A 17,534-nucleotide genomic window follows, 5' to 3' on the forward strand; every position below is an offset into this window, starting at 1 on the left:
TATTAATGGGTCTGGTACTGTTCATTAGAACCAGGGATTGGAGAAAACAAGTGATGGTTCAATAGCAGAGAGGGGGGATGTGAGAGGACAGAAAGAACCCAGATAATACCTCTGATAGGGCGAGCAAGACCAGATAGATTAACGTGGCATTTGGAAGCACGTTCTGCTTCATTTTTCTGTGGTGTGTTGCTGACCACAGGACTGGGACAGGTCAAGCTTGCCTGGGCTTCACTAGCACAAGAGAAAAAAAATCCAAAACACTGATGAATGCCTGAAAAAAATTGACCAGTTCTGTTGCAGAAAGAAAGAATGAGTTATCTAAATTTAGGGAATCTGATACTGTCTAGAAAGTAGCAACGTGCCCAGACAGACGATGAGGCATTTCTCCTTAAGCTTCATTTGGATCTCATTATAACAACACAAGAGGCCATCAGTTGATAGTCAGACTGGGAGCAGGATGGGGAAATCAAAGTGGCAGACAATCAGAAGATCTCAGAACTCAGTGGGTCAAGCAGCAGCTGGGGAAGGAAGAAATGGTTGCCATTTTGGGCCAAGAGCTTGTCTCAGGACTGATAGAGGAGAGGGAAGGTAACCCAGTAAAAAAGGAGTGGGGGAGGGGCAAGGGAGAGGCTGGAAAGTGAAAGGTGGACTGATGTTGAGTGAAAAAATAATAGGCAGAGGGAGGTTGTGGGGGGGGTCAAACATCAATCAATACATGAAGCTTGAGGAACAGATAGCTTGCATTTGTACAATCATTTTTTTAAGAAAAAGCCACTGCAATGAATAAAATCCATGCAGATCATTGTCTTGAGTGAGGGAGTGTAGGCCGAGAGAAAGCAGCTTCTGCTGTGTATCATGAATGAGGTTGAATAATAAGATGCAGCTCCTTTTGCCTACATAGAAAGGTTGTTGAAGGCGCATTGCAAACAGAGTGGTTAAATATAAAGAAAGGATTTTTGTTTTAGCCAAAGAGTGGTCAAATTGTGAAATGCTCTACCACAGACTGCAGTGAAGGCCAAGTCCATGGGTGCATTCAAAGCAAAGTTGATAGTTTCCTGATTGGTCAGGGCATCAAAGGATGTGGTGAGAGGGCAGGTGTATGGGGTTGAATGGGATCTGGCATCAGCCATGATGAAAAGGTGGAGCAGACTCGATGGGCTGAATGGCCTAATTCTGTCCTTTATCTTATGGTCTATGATAATTTGTAGTTGTGGCAGAGGGAATGGTGGAACAGAAAATGAAAATGAGGAATAGTTGAGAGCATGAAGTTATTAATTCGGCGTGTTCTCCACAGCATCACGCCCACCGCTAAAGATATCTGATGTACTTACCTACATAAAGACGACACCATGGAAGCCCTGATTAGATGGAGCATACCATTGTGAAAGACAGTGTAGTAAAACTTCAACCAAAGGAATGTCGATTTCCCCCCCCCCCCCCCCAGAAACAGCAAAGGAAGATTATACTGGTGGAATTTGGGACTGTGGAACCATATACTTTGGAGAGCAATGAGTTGGTTACTTCATAGAAAATCCAGCGAACTATTATAGGACTTCACAGCCATTGAAGTGCTTTTGAAGTGGGCATTGCTGACAATGTTAAGACAAGAATGTAGATCGCTGGAACTGAAACACAGACGTCTATGGAAAGTCTAGGCGGAGAGAGTGAGGCCGGCGCAGAGGGGTGACCGAACACAGGGGCAGGTTTACATAGGAGGTTTCTCCTCCTCTCTGTTTATGTATCAGAATGGTCGAGGGCAACGCCATTGGTAATGAGCCGGTTTGACTGGTGCCGGGCGCCGTACTCTGTCGCTCGGTGATGACGGTCAGACGAACGACGATTCAGTGAGAGGATGACGGCGGAGCCGAACGGCTCGGTGTCGGTGGTGGCGGACCCACAACACGCCAATAAGCTGCTGAAGAGCCTCAGCTCATTCCGGGAGGAGCCGCTGTTCTGTGACGCCGTGCTGGTGGTGGAAGGGGAGCAGATTCCGGTGCAGAAGAATCTGCTGGCTGCTGCCAGCCCGTACGTCAGGTGGGTGTAGGGGGTGGGGGGCCGGTGTCGGACGCCGGTGGTCCGGTCTGCCGCTGCCAGGGTACCCGTCTCGTCTTCGTTAGAGGGAGCGGGATCCGGCTGGGCTATAGGGGTGCTGCGGTGGTCGGGAGGTCAGCTTCAGAACACCGGCCACGGCAGCTTACGAGGGAGTGGGGCTGGGGCTAGGCCGGGGTAGGCAGCACTTGGTGCAAGCTGATCGTGGCAGCGTTAGAGGGAGCGGGGCCAGAGTGCTTTTGGGCTGGGCAGCGTTGGTTCCAGGGTACTGGACACGCAGTATTTTGAGGGTGGGGCTCGGGTGAGAGTGGACACCAATTGTGCGGGTTGACGGCTCCTGGGTAGTGGTCACAACAGTGGACCAAGTCTGATCACCGTGTCCAAACCTAACAACTTCCTCAACCCTTAATAACCCTATGCCCATCCCGCTCCCCACTCCAGTACTGTATATCCGTCACATCTCGTCAATTCACCATTCTCCACCACATTTTTCTTCCCCCGAAAATTTCCGATCCCCTCCAATAACCCCTAACCCTTCTTCCAAAATTTCCCAATTCACTCCTCCTCCAAAGACACCCACCGGCTCCTTTCAGAGACCCCCTCCCCATTTTAAAGTTGTCAGTTCTCCTCTGCAGTTTTATTTGTTCAGTTAAACTTTAAAGTTAACTTTGAGTAATTTATTTAAACAGTAGCTGGGTGGTATGGAGTAGGAGATGAGCAAAAATAAACAAGTTACAACAGGAGTTCTCATGTGGAAGAGCTGAGCAGACAAGGAGAAATGTGTACCCAACCCAAGGGTGTGGTGAGCAAGGCTGGTGCCCTACTCTTTGCAGTATGTGGCTTGAACATACCTTTCAACTTTTCAAAGAAGTTACTACAAAAATTCAAACAATGTTTAGATTTTATCTGAAAGATGTAACTAAGTGCAATAGTTGTGTAAGAGACACAACTTTAGGCATGAAATATCCCAGTAGGCTGCGTGCCTGTAAATGCATCTGAATATTGTTTCTTTTTGCTTGTGTAGGACACAACCTTGAATTTCTGATTATTATTTCATTACTAACTGCATTTCATGTGATAAAAGAAGCAGGATCAATTTACCACATGTGAGAGCAAAATACTGTAGTTCCATTCTTTCATATCTAAATCTGAGATTGAATAATAAATCAGACCACAAATCACATAATTAACAGGGTTCATATTGTCACAAGTTCATAGACTTCAATGTGAAATCCACATGTATAAAGAGCACAGATCCAGTGATTTCTTCATACACATTGGAGAAGGTCAGAACCAGGTTTAGTATCACTGGCGTATGTCTTGAAATTTGTTTTCTGGCACCAGTACAATGTAATACATAATTTAAAAAAACTAAGTTACAATAAGAAGTTTATATATAAAATAATTAAATTCCATAAGTAGTGCAGAAATGATGAGGTAGTGTTCATGGGTTCATTGTCTGTTTAGAAATCTTAAGGTTGAGGGGTAGAAGCTGTTCCTGAAACATTGAATGTGTGTCTTCAGGCTCCTGTACTTCCTCCTTGATGGTAGTAATGTGAAGATGGCATGTCCTGGATAATGGGAGTCCATAATGATGGATGCCACCTTTTTGAGTTAGTGCGTTTTGAAGATGTCCTTAATGTTGGGAAGGCTGGTGCCCATGAAGGAGCTGGCTGAATTTACAACTTACTGCAGCTTTTTCTGATCCAGTGCAGTGGCCCCTCCATACCAGATGGTGATGCAGCCATTTAGAATTATCTCCACATAGAAATTTGTGAGTGTCTTTGGTGTCATGCCAATTCTCCTCAAACTCCTAATGAAATATAGCTGTTGTTGTGTCTTCTTTGTAATTGCATCAATATGTTAGGCCCGGGGTAGAACTTCACAGATGTTGACACACAGGAACTTAACTTCCCTCTGCTGATTGCTCAGTGAGGAGCTGTGTGTGTTCCCTTGACTTACCCTTCCTGAAGTTCATAATCAGTTCCTTGGTTGAGGGTAAGATGATTGTTGTGACACCACTCAACAGCTGATATATCTTGCTCCAGTATGCCTCCTCGTCATCCATCTGAAATCCTGCCAACAGTAGCTGTGTTGTTGCCAAATTTATAGATTTAGCTGTGCCTAGCCATACAGTTTTATGTGTAGAGAGAGTAGAGCAGTAGGTTAAACACGCATCCTTGAGGTGCGCCGGTGTTGATTGTCAATGGCAAGGAGATGTTATTTCCAATCTGCACAGACAATGGTCTCCCAGTGAGGAAGTCTGGGATCCAGTCGCAGAGGGAAATACAGAGGCCAAGGTATGGAGCTTTTTGATTTGTACTGAGAAATGATTGTGTTGAATGCTGGGTTTTAATCAATAAACAACAGCCTGACACAGGTGATGGAAGGCTATGTGGAGAGCCAGTGAGATTGCATCCACTGGAAACCTATTGTGATGGGCAGATTGCAGCAGGTCCAGGTCCTTGTTTAGGCAGGAGTTGATTCTAGCCGTGACCAACATCTCAAAGCACTTAACAGTTGATGTGAATGCCACTGAGTGATGGTCATCGAGGCCGCTCACACTGCTCTTCTTGGGCACTGGGATGATTGTTGCCACTCTGAAGCAGGTCAAAACCTCCAACTGTAGCAGTGACAAATTGAAGATGTCCTTGAACCTTCCCGCCAGTTATTTGGCACAGGCGTTTCAGAGCCCTGCCAGGTACACAAACAGGGCCCGATGCATTGTAAGGGTTCACCCTCTTGAAAGATGTTCTGACGTTGGGTTCTGAGACAGAGATCAACAGGGTCACCAGATGCTGCAGATATTCACGCAGCTGTAGTTTTATTCTCCCTTTCAAAATTTACTAAAAAGGCACTGAGCTCATCTGGGAGTGAAACTTCACAGTCTTTCATGATATAAGGTTTCGCTTTGTAGGAGGTAATGGCCTACAAGCCCTGCCAGAGATCATGTGCATTCAATTCTGTCTCTAACCGCAATTGGAATTGTTTTATTTTTGTTCTTGAAATAGCCCACTGTAGGACATACCAGGAGTTGTAGTCAAGTCAAGTCGCTTTTAGTGTCATTTGGACCATAACTGCACAGTGAAAACGAAACAGCATTCCTCCAGGACCATGGTGCTACATGAAATAACACAAAACTACAGTTCTGAATCGGTCTTGAATACCACAGATCTAGCCCTCAGTGGACTACGAGTCTCTTGGTTTATCTGTGGCTTTAGGTTTGGGTATGTCCGGTATGTTCTCAAAAACACACTCATCCACATCAAGATGTTAAATTTGTGGCATTTGGGCAGTTGTGGAGCCAATTTTTCAGAAATTTCTGGTGGATGAAAACTTGTGTTATCTCCCCCTCTTCACAAGCTGCTTGGTTTATTCCAAACTTATAATAAGGTGTGATCTTGCCATGATTTTTTTTCTCTCTGGCAGTTTGGCCAAAGTAACTGTATTAATTTTTAAAAAAATGTGAATTGCTGGTCCATGAAGTGTAAAAATGTTATTTTGGAGAATTTCCCTGAACAATGTGTACAGAATCTCTTAAAAGCAATTGAATTGCTTGATTTGCATGACTTGAGGAAAAAACTATAAAAATTAACAGAGAACTTGATCAATGTTGTTGGTGACTGAACTGTGGATAGCTAAAGTTTTGTGCTTGAAGTGCTTTTTTTTCTCCAAGTTTCCTCAATTGCCCCAAACAATTGTAAAATATACTTCATTTTGTCACATTGCATCTGTAAGAAGTAGCTTTTGTTTTATTTAAGTTGCATGAAACAAATATGAAATTGCTTGAACGTGGAGACTGATGTACAAACCATTGTGTGCTGGGATCACGCAAGATACCATGCTTGCTTGGAACTATAACACTGAACTGAATTAACTTGTTGATTTAGAATTAGATTTATTTATGACCTGAACATTGCAACGTGCAGTTAATTGTGTTATTTGTACTGACAACTAACTCACCCAAAGAAGTGTTGGGGGCAGCCTGCAAGTTGTGCCACACATGCCCACACTGTTCAGCAGAAGAACACAAGCAACAGCAACAACAGCAAATTAGCTGCTTTCCCAGCTCCCTCCACCCACCTCCTCATACACACAGGCAGGCCTGCAACCCCAGGACAGGCTACCTCCGGCCTGCAGTCCTTGTCACCAGACTGTCAGACTCGCAGATATCAACTGCCAACTTTGACTTTGCTGCGGGACTCACAGCTCATTGGTTTGACGTTTCAAGCCTCTGAACTTGGTGACCTGGCCCTTGTGGTATCTTTGGGCCTTTACCTTTAATCTTCAATCTTCAACCTTCTAACTCCAGATTTGCTGTGTTCTGCACTTCAAAGTTTGGCTTTGCCCTCTGAACTTAGTCAGTGATTGGGTATCGGCCTCAAGACTTGCTGATCACAGGTATGATCTTCGGCCCTCAATGTCCAGACTTGCTTGGATCTCATTTGCCCTGTGGGCCTTGATCTTGAGACTAACACAGACCTTCAATCCAGTGACCTGGGGTGTGGGATGTTCACCAGCTCATGCCCAGGTATCACCATCCATTACAGAGTTTTGAGCCAGGACTGGGCCCTCGCTGACTTGGAGATTGCTGGTCTCCTCAAGTTGGACTCCCATGATTGCTGACGTTCAACCGTGGAGCATTCTGACCTGGACTCAAACTCCTGTCAGTCTCCTCATTTACTGCCCCTGACCTCTAACTCCCCATAACCCCTGAGTGGTTCTTTTGGTGAAAAAGTTTTGAGCTGAGCACCGTGGAAAAATTCCAGTCATTGAATGGAATTATAGTGAGGGCGATTATAGTGAGGAGAGCAAATGGGCAAGCCAGGGGAAAGATGAGAGGTGATAAGGCTGAGAGGAACCTTTAGACCAACTCTGGATGGTGAATAGGACAAGATCTGGAAGTGCTGAAGATACAGTACTATCTACTATAAACAGTATGCACTGCTTGAGAACTGTAAACCCAGAAAGCTTAAGCTGAGATGAATGAATGGTGTGGTATGATTATTCTTATTGCTGATAATGCACCTTATAGTGCATTGCAGCGTTTGATCCTTTGCAAGAGCAAGTTCAGAATTATTGTCGCTGACGTATGACATGAAATTCGTTATTTTGCAACTGCGGTGTAGTGCCAAGAAATCAAGCTATAAATTACAAATCTAAATAGTACGAGAGACCAAAAGGAATGAGGTGGTGCTCATGAATCATTCAGAAATCTGATGTTGGATGGAGAGCAACTGCTCCTAAATTGTCAAGTGTTGGTTTTCAGACTCTTCTACCATCTCCTTGATAGTAGTAAAGAGAAGAGGGCATATCCAGATGATGAGGTTCTTGTGTGATGGATGCAGCTGCCTTGAGGTCCTGTCTCTTGAAGATGTCCAAGATGTCCTTGTAGGGTTGTGCTCATGATGGAGCTGGCTGAGTCTACAACCCTCTGCAGCGTCCTACGATCTTTTTGCATTGGAGCTTCCATACCAGGCCACGATGCAATCAGTCAGATTGCTCTCGACTGTGCATCTATAAAAAATTTCAAGAGTCTTTAATATGCAAAATCTCCTCTAACTTCCTTCTTCATTGTATTGATGTGTGGGCCCCGAATAGATCCTCTCAGATGTTGCCACCCAGGAAATCAAAGCTGCTCACTGTTTCTACTGTTGACCCCTCAATAAAGATTGGTGTATGCTCTCCTGCCTTCACTCTTCTGAAGTCCACATTCATTTCCTTGGACTTGCTGATTGCGACAGAGCAGGTCTGCCATAAGTAATTTAAAAAATTTTCCCTCTCTCCAGTCTTTCTTCTCCCCCCCCCCGTCGTTAGATGTTGATTGATTCTATTGCGGCCAACTGTCTGATTTTTAAAATCCACACCTTCATAAGGGCACACAACCCTCACCAAAACCCACGGTGTGACGCTGATATTGTGTGTGAGGTTGTTGTGACACCACAGCAACTCAACAGACTTGTGGGTACTTGTTCCAGGGTGTAGGTCCATGTTTTCTGGGCTTTTAATGTTAATTGATCAGAAATGGAGGAATAGTGAGCCTATTTTAATGTAGAATGTAAGTACTCATATGGTAATCAAAATTGGTATTGTGGTTGCAGATTTTTACAAATTGAATTGTTATCTGTGACTATCTGATAGAAATATAGTATTGAACATTTTGTAGTTTTGATCTTATTAGCTTTTACAGTGCATCTCGACTTGATGATTAGTTCATTATGCCCTTTCCATTAGCTCAATTGTTTCTAATTCTGTATTTCCATATTCAGGATTGACATTTTTTCACATTTACCAAATAATAAATAGATATTTTGTAGACTGTTTATTTGGTGGTACAGTATTACTGCAAAATAAGTTGCTCACTTAGATTCATATACGGCAGAAAAGAAAACCGGCATGATGCTGTTGTCACTTTTAAAAAGGCGATTGGACTCTTTCCTATGGTGTCCAAATGCACCCAGTTCTCTTTAGGGAGGTGCTCTAAAAGGATACAAAATTATGGATTTGGAATGGGTAAATGCAAGCAGACTTTTTCCACTGAGGTTGGGTGGGACTACAACCAGAGGTCATGAGTTAAGGGTGAAAGGTGAGAAGTTTAAGGTAGACATAAGGGGAAATATCGTTTCTCAGAGAGCTGTGAGAGTGTGGAATGAGCTGCCAGTTTAACTGCTGCATGGGAGCTCAATTTCAGCGTTCAAGAGAAGTTTGGATGGGTACGTGGATGACAGGGATATGGAGGGGTATGGGCCTGGTGCAGGTTGTTGGGAGTAAGCAGTTTAAATAGTTCCACCCTGGACTAGATGGGCCACAAGGCCTGTTTCTCACTGTAAATCTGCTGCCTCCATTCTCTTACGAATGCATTGCAGATTGTAACAGCTAAGTTTTTTTAAATCTCTCTTCCTCCCCCATTCCATTTGTCTTGTCAATTATCTTCTGGTGTTCCTTTGGGAAACGCAGACAAGGGACAGTTTGGATCATGGAAAAGAAAAAGTAATATTGTAGCATTTTTGTTCAGAGAGCCTGAGCAGTTTTCAGAGATATTAATGGAACATATGAACAGTTCATTTACATCTCCAAGAAAAATTTCTACTTTGGAACAAAATAATTTGTATCAGTGGGCATGTGTTGTCTATTTTTGCAGCATCTTTTTTTGTTGAATGTCTTAAATTCCATATTTTTAGTACAGTACTCATCCCCACACCTTTACAGTGTGGTTTCTGCCCCATTCCTTTTCAGTCCTAATGAAAGGTCTTGGCCCGAAACTTCAACTGTTTATTCCCAGCCAGTGAAGCAGCGTGACTTGCTGAGTTCCTTTTGTATGTGTTGATCAAGGTTTCCCGCATCTGCAGAATCATTTGTTCACTCTATTCCGAATTAAGTCAATTTAATCATGTAGGACTTACGATCACCTTACTGGAATGATTTTGGCATTGAATTGAAAACAAAACACAGAGAAGAATTTTTAAACTATTAATGTTAGAATCTGGTATATTGTCTCTTATTGCCTTGGAATGTAATTGAATTTTCAATAAAGCAACTGTAAATAATCCTGCTGTTAAAGAGAGAAAAACACTTTCTTTATTGCATTACATTCAAAAAGCATGTGTAGCCAGGAGATCAAGCAAGTCATTTATTCCAATGTCCATTGCCGATTTTATTCTGAAAATTGTGCGAGACCTTGTCATTTTCTGATGTTATGATTCTTGGAGAGAAGTTGTTTTGTTTCATCAGCATTCAAGAGCATTAATTTATCATCAGCATACTAATTGACACTGAGAGCTTAACCTTTCAAATTCAATTAAGAACATGCAGTTGAATATCTGAAATTAATTACAATAGAGATTCGAGCATTTAGTACTAAGTGTAAATATTTATGGGAAGAAATCTGGACCAAATAATGATATTGTGGTAAATGGCATTATGGTCATAATCCTAAACAAGAAGATGATAAAGTATCATTTTATGCACAGAATTTATTTCTCACACTTACCAGCAGTGATATTTTAAATTTTTCACTGAATGCCTTTAATAATCAAGAGCTGACTCAGTTAAAAATGACACAATAGATGAGCAAACACGAGGAAATCTGCAGATGCTGGAAATTCAAGCAACACACACAAAATGCTGGTGGAACACAGCAGGCCAGGCAGCATCTATAGGAAGAAGCACTGATGACGTTTCAAGCCGAGACCCTTCGTCAGGGTTAACTGAAAGAAAAGATAGTAAGAGATTTGAAAGTAGGAGGGGGATTGGAAATGCAAAATGATAGGAGATTACCAGAGGGGGTGGGGTGAAGCTAAGAGCTGGAAAGGTGATTGGCAAAAAGGATACTGGAGAAGGGAGAGGATCATGGGATGGGAGGCCTAGGGAGAAAGAAAGGGGGAGGGGAGCATCAGAGGGAGATGGATAACAGGCAGAGTGAAGAGCAGAGAGAGAACAAAAAGGGGAGGGGGGAAAATAAATAAATCAGGGATGGGGTAAGAAGGGGAGGAGGGGCAGTAACAGAAGTTGGAGAAGTCAATGTTCATGCCATCAGGTTGGAGGCTACCCAGACGGTATATAAGGTGTTGTTCCTCCAACCTGAGTGTGGCTTCATCTTGACAGTAGAGGAGGCCATGGATAGACATATCAGAATGGGAATGGGATATGGAATTAAAATGTGTGGCCACTGGGAGATTCTGCTTTCTCTGGCGGACACCTACGCTCTGTCCACCAGAGAAAGCACCTTATATACCATCTGGGTAGCCTCCAACCTGATGGCATGAACATTGACTTCTCTAACTTCTGTTAATGCCCCTCCTCCCCTTCTTATCCCATCCCTGATTTATTTATTTTTCTCCCTCCCCTTTTTGTTCTCTCTCCGCTCTTCACTCTGCCTGTTCTCCATCTCCCTCTGATGCTCCTCTCCTTTCTTTCTCCCTAGGCCTCCCATCCCACGATCCTCTCCCTTCTCCGGCTCGGTATCCCTTTTGCCAATCACCTTTCCAGCTCTTAGCTTCACCGCACCCCCTCTGGTCTTCTCCTATCATTTCGCATTTCCCCCTCCCCTCCTACTTTCAAATCTCTTACTATCTTTTCTTTCAGTTAACCCTGACGAAGGGTCTCAGCCCGAAGCGTCGACAGTGCTTCTTCCTATAGATGCTGCCTGTGTTCCACCAGCATTTTGTGTGTGTTGCTTGCAATAGATGAGCAAGTTTGGCCCTTATTATGGTATTATCCTTTATGGATTACTGTTATTCTTGAGAAATAATTTTGAAGTTAAATAATGCAAACTAATTTATTATTGTCTTCACAGCTCTAGAAGGCAGTGTTAATAATATTATATTCCATGTCAGCTGTTTTGACCACTTTGACAATAAAGGGAAAAAAAAGAATTTTGACCAGTATTTATCTTTAGATTTGACTGATAAAAACTTTCTGCTTGGCATTGATGCTGCATTTTATCTATTGGAATCTATGTATGGTTTCCATGATGATTGAACAATATTGGACATTTCTCCAAAAAAAAAATGCTGCACTAAATTGAACCAAAAAAGGAAGTCACCATAGAGGAGAAATCTTGATGTTAGTACTTTTAATTTCAAACATACTTAGTTCAATTTCAATGTTAATGATAAAAGCACAATTATTCTTCTGGTGTGCCTGGTTGTTTTAGGTACTTATTGTTATCTGATGCTTATATTTCAGAACAAAATTGAATTATACATCACCAACTGATGATGGTTCAGTGTATAAAATTGTCCTGGATGGGATTTCTGTTGCTGTTATGCGGGAATTACTGGATTATATGTTTAGTGGACAGGTACAGTACCTTACCCTGTTTTATATTGTGTTCATTTTATGTAACCTCTTTATTGTAGTCAAATGTTTGCTTTTAAGTGAAGATGCTACTAATGATTTCTAAAAAATTTCAGGATGTATAATGTATACTTTTCTGACATTAAATGTACCTTTAAAACCTTGAATGGGCTGGATTTTTCCTCCCTTCGTTTATACACGAGCGACAATTTGGCTTCATCATTCTGCAACCTCCTTTAAAAAAGACCTTGCTGATTTGATTTCAAAATGGTTCAACCATGCTTCATTAATATTCAGAAGCATTTTTACAATTAATAAAACAGTTGCTGTTTTGATTGGTTAGGTTTTATTCTGCTGGTGGAGTTTAATGGCTCAAACAGCATTTGTGGATGCCAAGGGACAGTTAACATTTCAATTCTTGACACTACACCCTTTGTTGTTTGGCCTACTGTGTTTCTCCATTTGTTTGTTTTTTGCTCCAGATTACAACATCTTCATTCTCTTGTCTTTATGTTTTATTTTGCTCTGCTATTTCCTAATGTTGTTAATGATTTAATATTAGTTTGGATATAAATTGGCTGATTTAAAGTGAAATTGTATAGCAAAATAACAAGGTATAATGAAAGATAAATTTAATGCTGATATTTGGGCAAAAGAAAGTGACCCAACAGCAAATAAAAATTGTTTAACCAGTGATACAACTATAAATTGGGAAAGGTGGATTGAAAATGCATAGTGCTTCTGGTAAGAATCTTGTCTGTTTCTACAAGAAATTTTGGAATAGTGCATAATAAGTACTTGAACAGAGAAGCTGCAAGTGAACTGGAGAAAGTTTTTAAAAACTACCCTTATATTTAGAAAAGCTAATTAAAATAGATTGTAACTAAGAGGTTTTAATTCCTGGTTGAACCCACGATGACTTCCATCAAAATGAATTATCTTCATCTATACAACATCTCTGCTCCTGTCATAAGTTCAACTTGAATTCAATCCATACTTTGAGGGGATTCTAATATTAAAACAAAAAAAAAAATTCTGGAACTTCATGAATTCTGAACCCTCATCAAGATAGAGTTAATCTAGGTGGATATATTGAAGACCCTTTGTCAAAACACATTTTCGGTTCTGATAATGGATCTTTGACCTGAAACATTAAATTCGTTGCCTGACCTGTTGAATATTTACAGCATTTTATTCATTTATTTAGCAATACAGTGTGGAGTAGGCCCTTTTGACCCTTTGAGCTATGCTACCCCAGGAACCCCATAACCCTGATTAACTCTAACCTAATCACTGGACAAATTACTATGACCATTTAACCTACCCAGTATGTCTTAGGACTCTGGAAGGAAACCGGAGCACCCAGGAAAAACCTCATGCATTTCACAGTTCTACCCCCATGCTTGTTCCCTGTCCAATAACACTATTTTTAAAAATTCTGTCTTCTTCAAGAGTACTTTCAAGGCTTTGTTCTTTCCTATATATGTTAACCTTCATCATGCTTTTGAAATCTATGTGATTATAATGTTACAAGACTATTAGATATAGTATTCACCCCCCTCGGAAGTTTTCATGTTTTATTGTTTGAAAACATTGAATCACAATGGATTTTGTTTAGATTTTTTGATACCGATCAATAGAAAAGACTCATTTGTGTCAAGGTGGAAACAAATTTTCCCAAATTGGTCTGAATTTATTAGAATTATTAAATACAAAATAATTGATTACATAATCACTCATCCCCTTCAAGTCAGCATTCAGCAGATCCATTTTTGGCAGCAATGACAGCCTGAAGTCACTATGGCTAGGCCTCTATCAGCTTTGCACATCTGGATACTGCAATTTTTTTCCTATTCTTCTTTTCAAAACTGCTCAAGCTCTGTCAGATTGCATAGGGATCATGAGTGAACAGCCTTCTCAACTCCAGCCTCAAATTCTCAATTGGATTGAGATCTGGACTCAGACTTGGGCACTCCAGGACATTAGCTTTGTTGTTTTTAAACCATTCTTGTGTAGTTTAGGCTTTATGCTTGGTAATTGTCTTGCTAGAAAACAAATCATCTTCTCACTCACAGTTCTCTTGCAGACTGGGTCAGATTTTCCTCCAGGATTTCCCTGTATTTTTCTGCATTAGTTTTACCCTCTACCTTCACAATCCTACCAGGACCTGTTGCAATGAAGCATCCCCACTGCATGATGCAGCATTACGATAAACATAGTGTTTGGTCTGATGGCTGAAAAGCTCAATTTTGGTTTCATCAGACCATAGAACCACCTTCCAGCTGACTTCAGAGTCTCCCACATTCCTTCTGGCAAACTCTAGCCAAGGTTTCATGTGAGGTTTTTTCCCTTCAACAGTGGCTTTCTCTTCACCATTCTCCCATAAAGCTATGACTGATGAAGCATCCAGGCAACAGTTGCTGTATGTACAATGTCACCCATCTCAGCCACTAAAGCTTGTAACTCTTCCAGAGTGGTTATGGGTCTCTTGGTGGCCTCCCTCACTAGTCTCCTTCTTTCCCTGTCACTCAATTTTTGATAATAGCCTGCTCTAGACAGATTTATAGCTGTGCCATAGTCTTTCCATTTCTTGATGATTGACTTAACTGTACTCTAAGGGATATTCAGTGTTACGTACCCCGTAACTGGGTCACTTACCAGCAAAGATAGAGAGGTCCGTTGAAGTCTGGTGGTACTATTTTTAACAGTATTTATTAATAAAAATATACAAAAATAATATCAATGCAAACATACAGATAATATACGTCGTCAATACTAAATCTAAAAGCGCAGGTATAATAATAATCAATAAGAAATAGCTCTATCGTTGTCATGGGGATAATGTATTGTCCGATGGAAATATAAAAGTCACTCAAGTTCATGCAGGCTGCAGCCTTTGGTTGGAGTCAAGAGAGAGAGTTAAAACTTGCCCATTCCTTTTATGATGTCAATCCTTCGAGAGTCATTGGGAGTGATTTCTCCTTTGTTTTAGCTAAAGCCATTCTTCCGTGGTAAGGCCCACCAATTCCGAGGCAAATGGAAAAGGACGCACGTGGGCTTTCCACCGGCTGTCGCTATTACGGGATTTCTAGCGTTTCTTCTGGTGCGTCTAAAGGGGCTGTTCCCCAGACCCTCTTTTATCCTGACCAGATGTCAATCAGGTTGGAAGGATGCCACCCCTCAACCAGCCCACTTTTGGTCATTCCCTGAGGGCTTCAAATAAATAGCACAGTACTCAATACACAATTCCGTCTCCAAGAGACAATGGCCGTTTCCCGTGGCTTTGTATCGCTGAGGGGCCAGGACATTCCAAACGTCTCTCTCTCATTTCCTGGGTCTCCTGACCTGAATTAATAGTGATCTTGCGATTCTCAAAAAGGAGGGGGCTACTTTGGACCCTTCGGCCCCTCAGAGTTGGGGGCACAGGCGTAACATCAGTGACTTGAAAATTTTTATGCATCTATCTCCAGACTTGGGCTTTTCAATAACCTTTCCACAGAGTTGCTTGGAGTGTTCTTTTTATCTTCATTCTGTAGTGACTCACCAGCAGTTGGACCTTCCAGGTACAGGTGTATTATTACTACATTCAATTGAAATACCTTGACTGCACACAGATGATCTCCACTTAGCTAATTATGTGACTTCTAAAACTAATCGGCTGCACCAGTGAGATTTGGTGTGTTGTGGCGACCCACTTTCTGCACAGGCGAACCGGCTCACAAATAGCCAGCGCGCAGGGAGAGACTTTGGTAATGCACCTCTGATGTCATTTCCGCCCAGAGAGGGCGGGCACTAGGGATTAAATGCCAGCGCCGCGAAGTTTGAATAAACTAGTCTCGAAATGTCTTACTGACTGCGTGTCGTTATTTCAGCGCTGTGTGTAGCACATCACTACATTGGTGACCCCGACGGTCCAAACGGGATTTGGACCAAAGGTGACTGACTCTTCATCTGTTCACGCAGTTTCACTAAAACACTAAAAAAGACTTTCTGGACGCTGCGACCACGCGTGTTGTTTAGCCAAGCAGAAGCCCAGTTCCAGATTCGGCAGGTATCTTCTGATTCCACACATTACTACCACGTGGTGAGCGCCCTTGACCTGGAGACGGCTGGCCAGGTTGTGGATTTCATACAGTCACCCCCGGAAGAAGGCAAGTATGAAGCATTTGCTCATTGGGACCTTTGGTCTCTCACGGCGTGAGTGGGGTGCCCGCCTGCTTCACCTGGACGGTTTGGGAGACAGGCTGCCGTCAGCATTGATGAACGAGATGCTGGCCCTGGCTGACGGACACATGCCCTGCCTCATGTTTGAGCAAGCGTTCCCAGAGCAACTACCCGAGGACATACATCTGCTGCTGGCCGACGCAGATTTCAGCGACCCCCGGAAGGTGGCGGCCTGGGCAGACGTGCTATGGAAGGCCAAGAGGGAGAGCGTGACGTCCGTCGGTCAGATTACCAGGCCACTCGCCCAACAGCGGACCAGACCAGGCCCGGCAGGGGGGCACACACAACACAGAGGCAGGAGTGAGGAGGACAATGAACAGTGGTGTTTCTACCACCAGCGGTGGGGCACAGAAGCCCACCGTTGTTGCCCACCCTGCAAGGGCTAGGGCCAGCTGCCGCTAATGACTATGGCGGCTGGCCGCCAGGACAGCCTCTTGTACGTCTGGGACAAACAGTCGGGATGCCGCTTCTTGGTTGACACCGGAGCGGAAATCAGCGTCTTGCCCCCGACGGGGTACGACACCCGCAACAGGAAGCCAAGACCCACCCTGAGGGCCGCAAACAGCAGCACGATACGGACCTACAGCACCCGCACAGTGCAGCTGCAGTTCGGCGCTAGCCGGTTCATGTGGGGCTTCACACTGGCCGCGGTGGCCCAACCATTCCTGGGGGCGGACTTCTTGCGAGCTCACAGCCTGCTGGTCGACTTGCAAGGGAAAAGACTGGTACATGCCGAAACTTTCCAGACGATCTCCCTGGGTGAAGCCAAGTTGACGGCCTCACACCTGGACTCCATCACGCTGTCGGACAACGAATTCACCAGAATCCTGGTGGACTTTCCATCGATTCTGGCACCGCAGTTCACAGCAGCCATGCCCAGACACGGGGTACAGCATCAATTCCCGACTCAGGGACCGCCCCTCCACACCCGCACACGAAGGCTCCCCACCGGAAAAGCTCCGCCTGGTGAAGGAGGAGTTCAAGAGGCTGGAGGAATTGGGGATCGTACGCAGGTCTGACAACCCACGGGCCTCCCCCCTGCACATGATGCCCAAAGAAGCCGGGGGTTGGAGACCATGCAGCGACTACCGCAGACTGAACAGGGCTACAACTCCAGACCGCTACCCCGTGCTGCACATACAGGACTTTGCAGCAAACCTGCACGGGGCAAGAATATTTTCCAAAGTAGACCTCGTCCAGGGGTACCATCAAATCCCGGTGCTCCCTGAAGACATCCCCAAAACAGCACTTATCACCCCGTTCGGCCTGTTCGAGTTCCTCCGAATGCCGTTTGGCCTGAAGAATGCCGCACAGACATTCCAGCGGCTAATGGATGCGGTGGGACGCGACCTGGACTTTGCGTTCATCTATTTGGACGACATCCTTATAGCTAGTAGTAGTCGTCAGGAGCATCTGTCCCACCTTCGCCAGCTCTACTCCCGCCTGCGTGATTTTGGCCTCAC

At 43.6% G+C, this 17,534-nt stretch overlaps 1 protein-coding gene across 1 annotated transcript in view; it reads left to right on the forward strand.

Moving 5' to 3' along the window:
* The first annotated feature begins 1,738 nt into the window (after window positions 1–1,738).
* gan (gigaxonin) overlaps window positions 1,739–17,534 on the forward strand; it is a 113,762-nt gene continuing 97,966 nt past the window's right edge. Inside the window, exons 1-2 of the mRNA XM_073070307.1 lie at window positions 1,739–2,034; window positions 11,737–11,851. Of these exons, the coding sequence (XP_072926408.1) occupies window positions 1,853–2,034; window positions 11,737–11,851 (297 nt within the window). The 5' untranslated portion in view covers window positions 1,739–1,852. The remainder of the gene's footprint in view (window positions 2,035–11,736; window positions 11,852–17,534) is intronic.

This window comes from Hemitrygon akajei, chromosome 17, assembly GCF_048418815.1.
Source record: "Hemitrygon akajei chromosome 17, sHemAka1.3, whole genome shotgun sequence".
In the NCBI taxonomy this organism is placed as follows: domain Eukaryota; kingdom Metazoa; phylum Chordata; class Chondrichthyes; order Myliobatiformes; family Dasyatidae; genus Hemitrygon; species Hemitrygon akajei.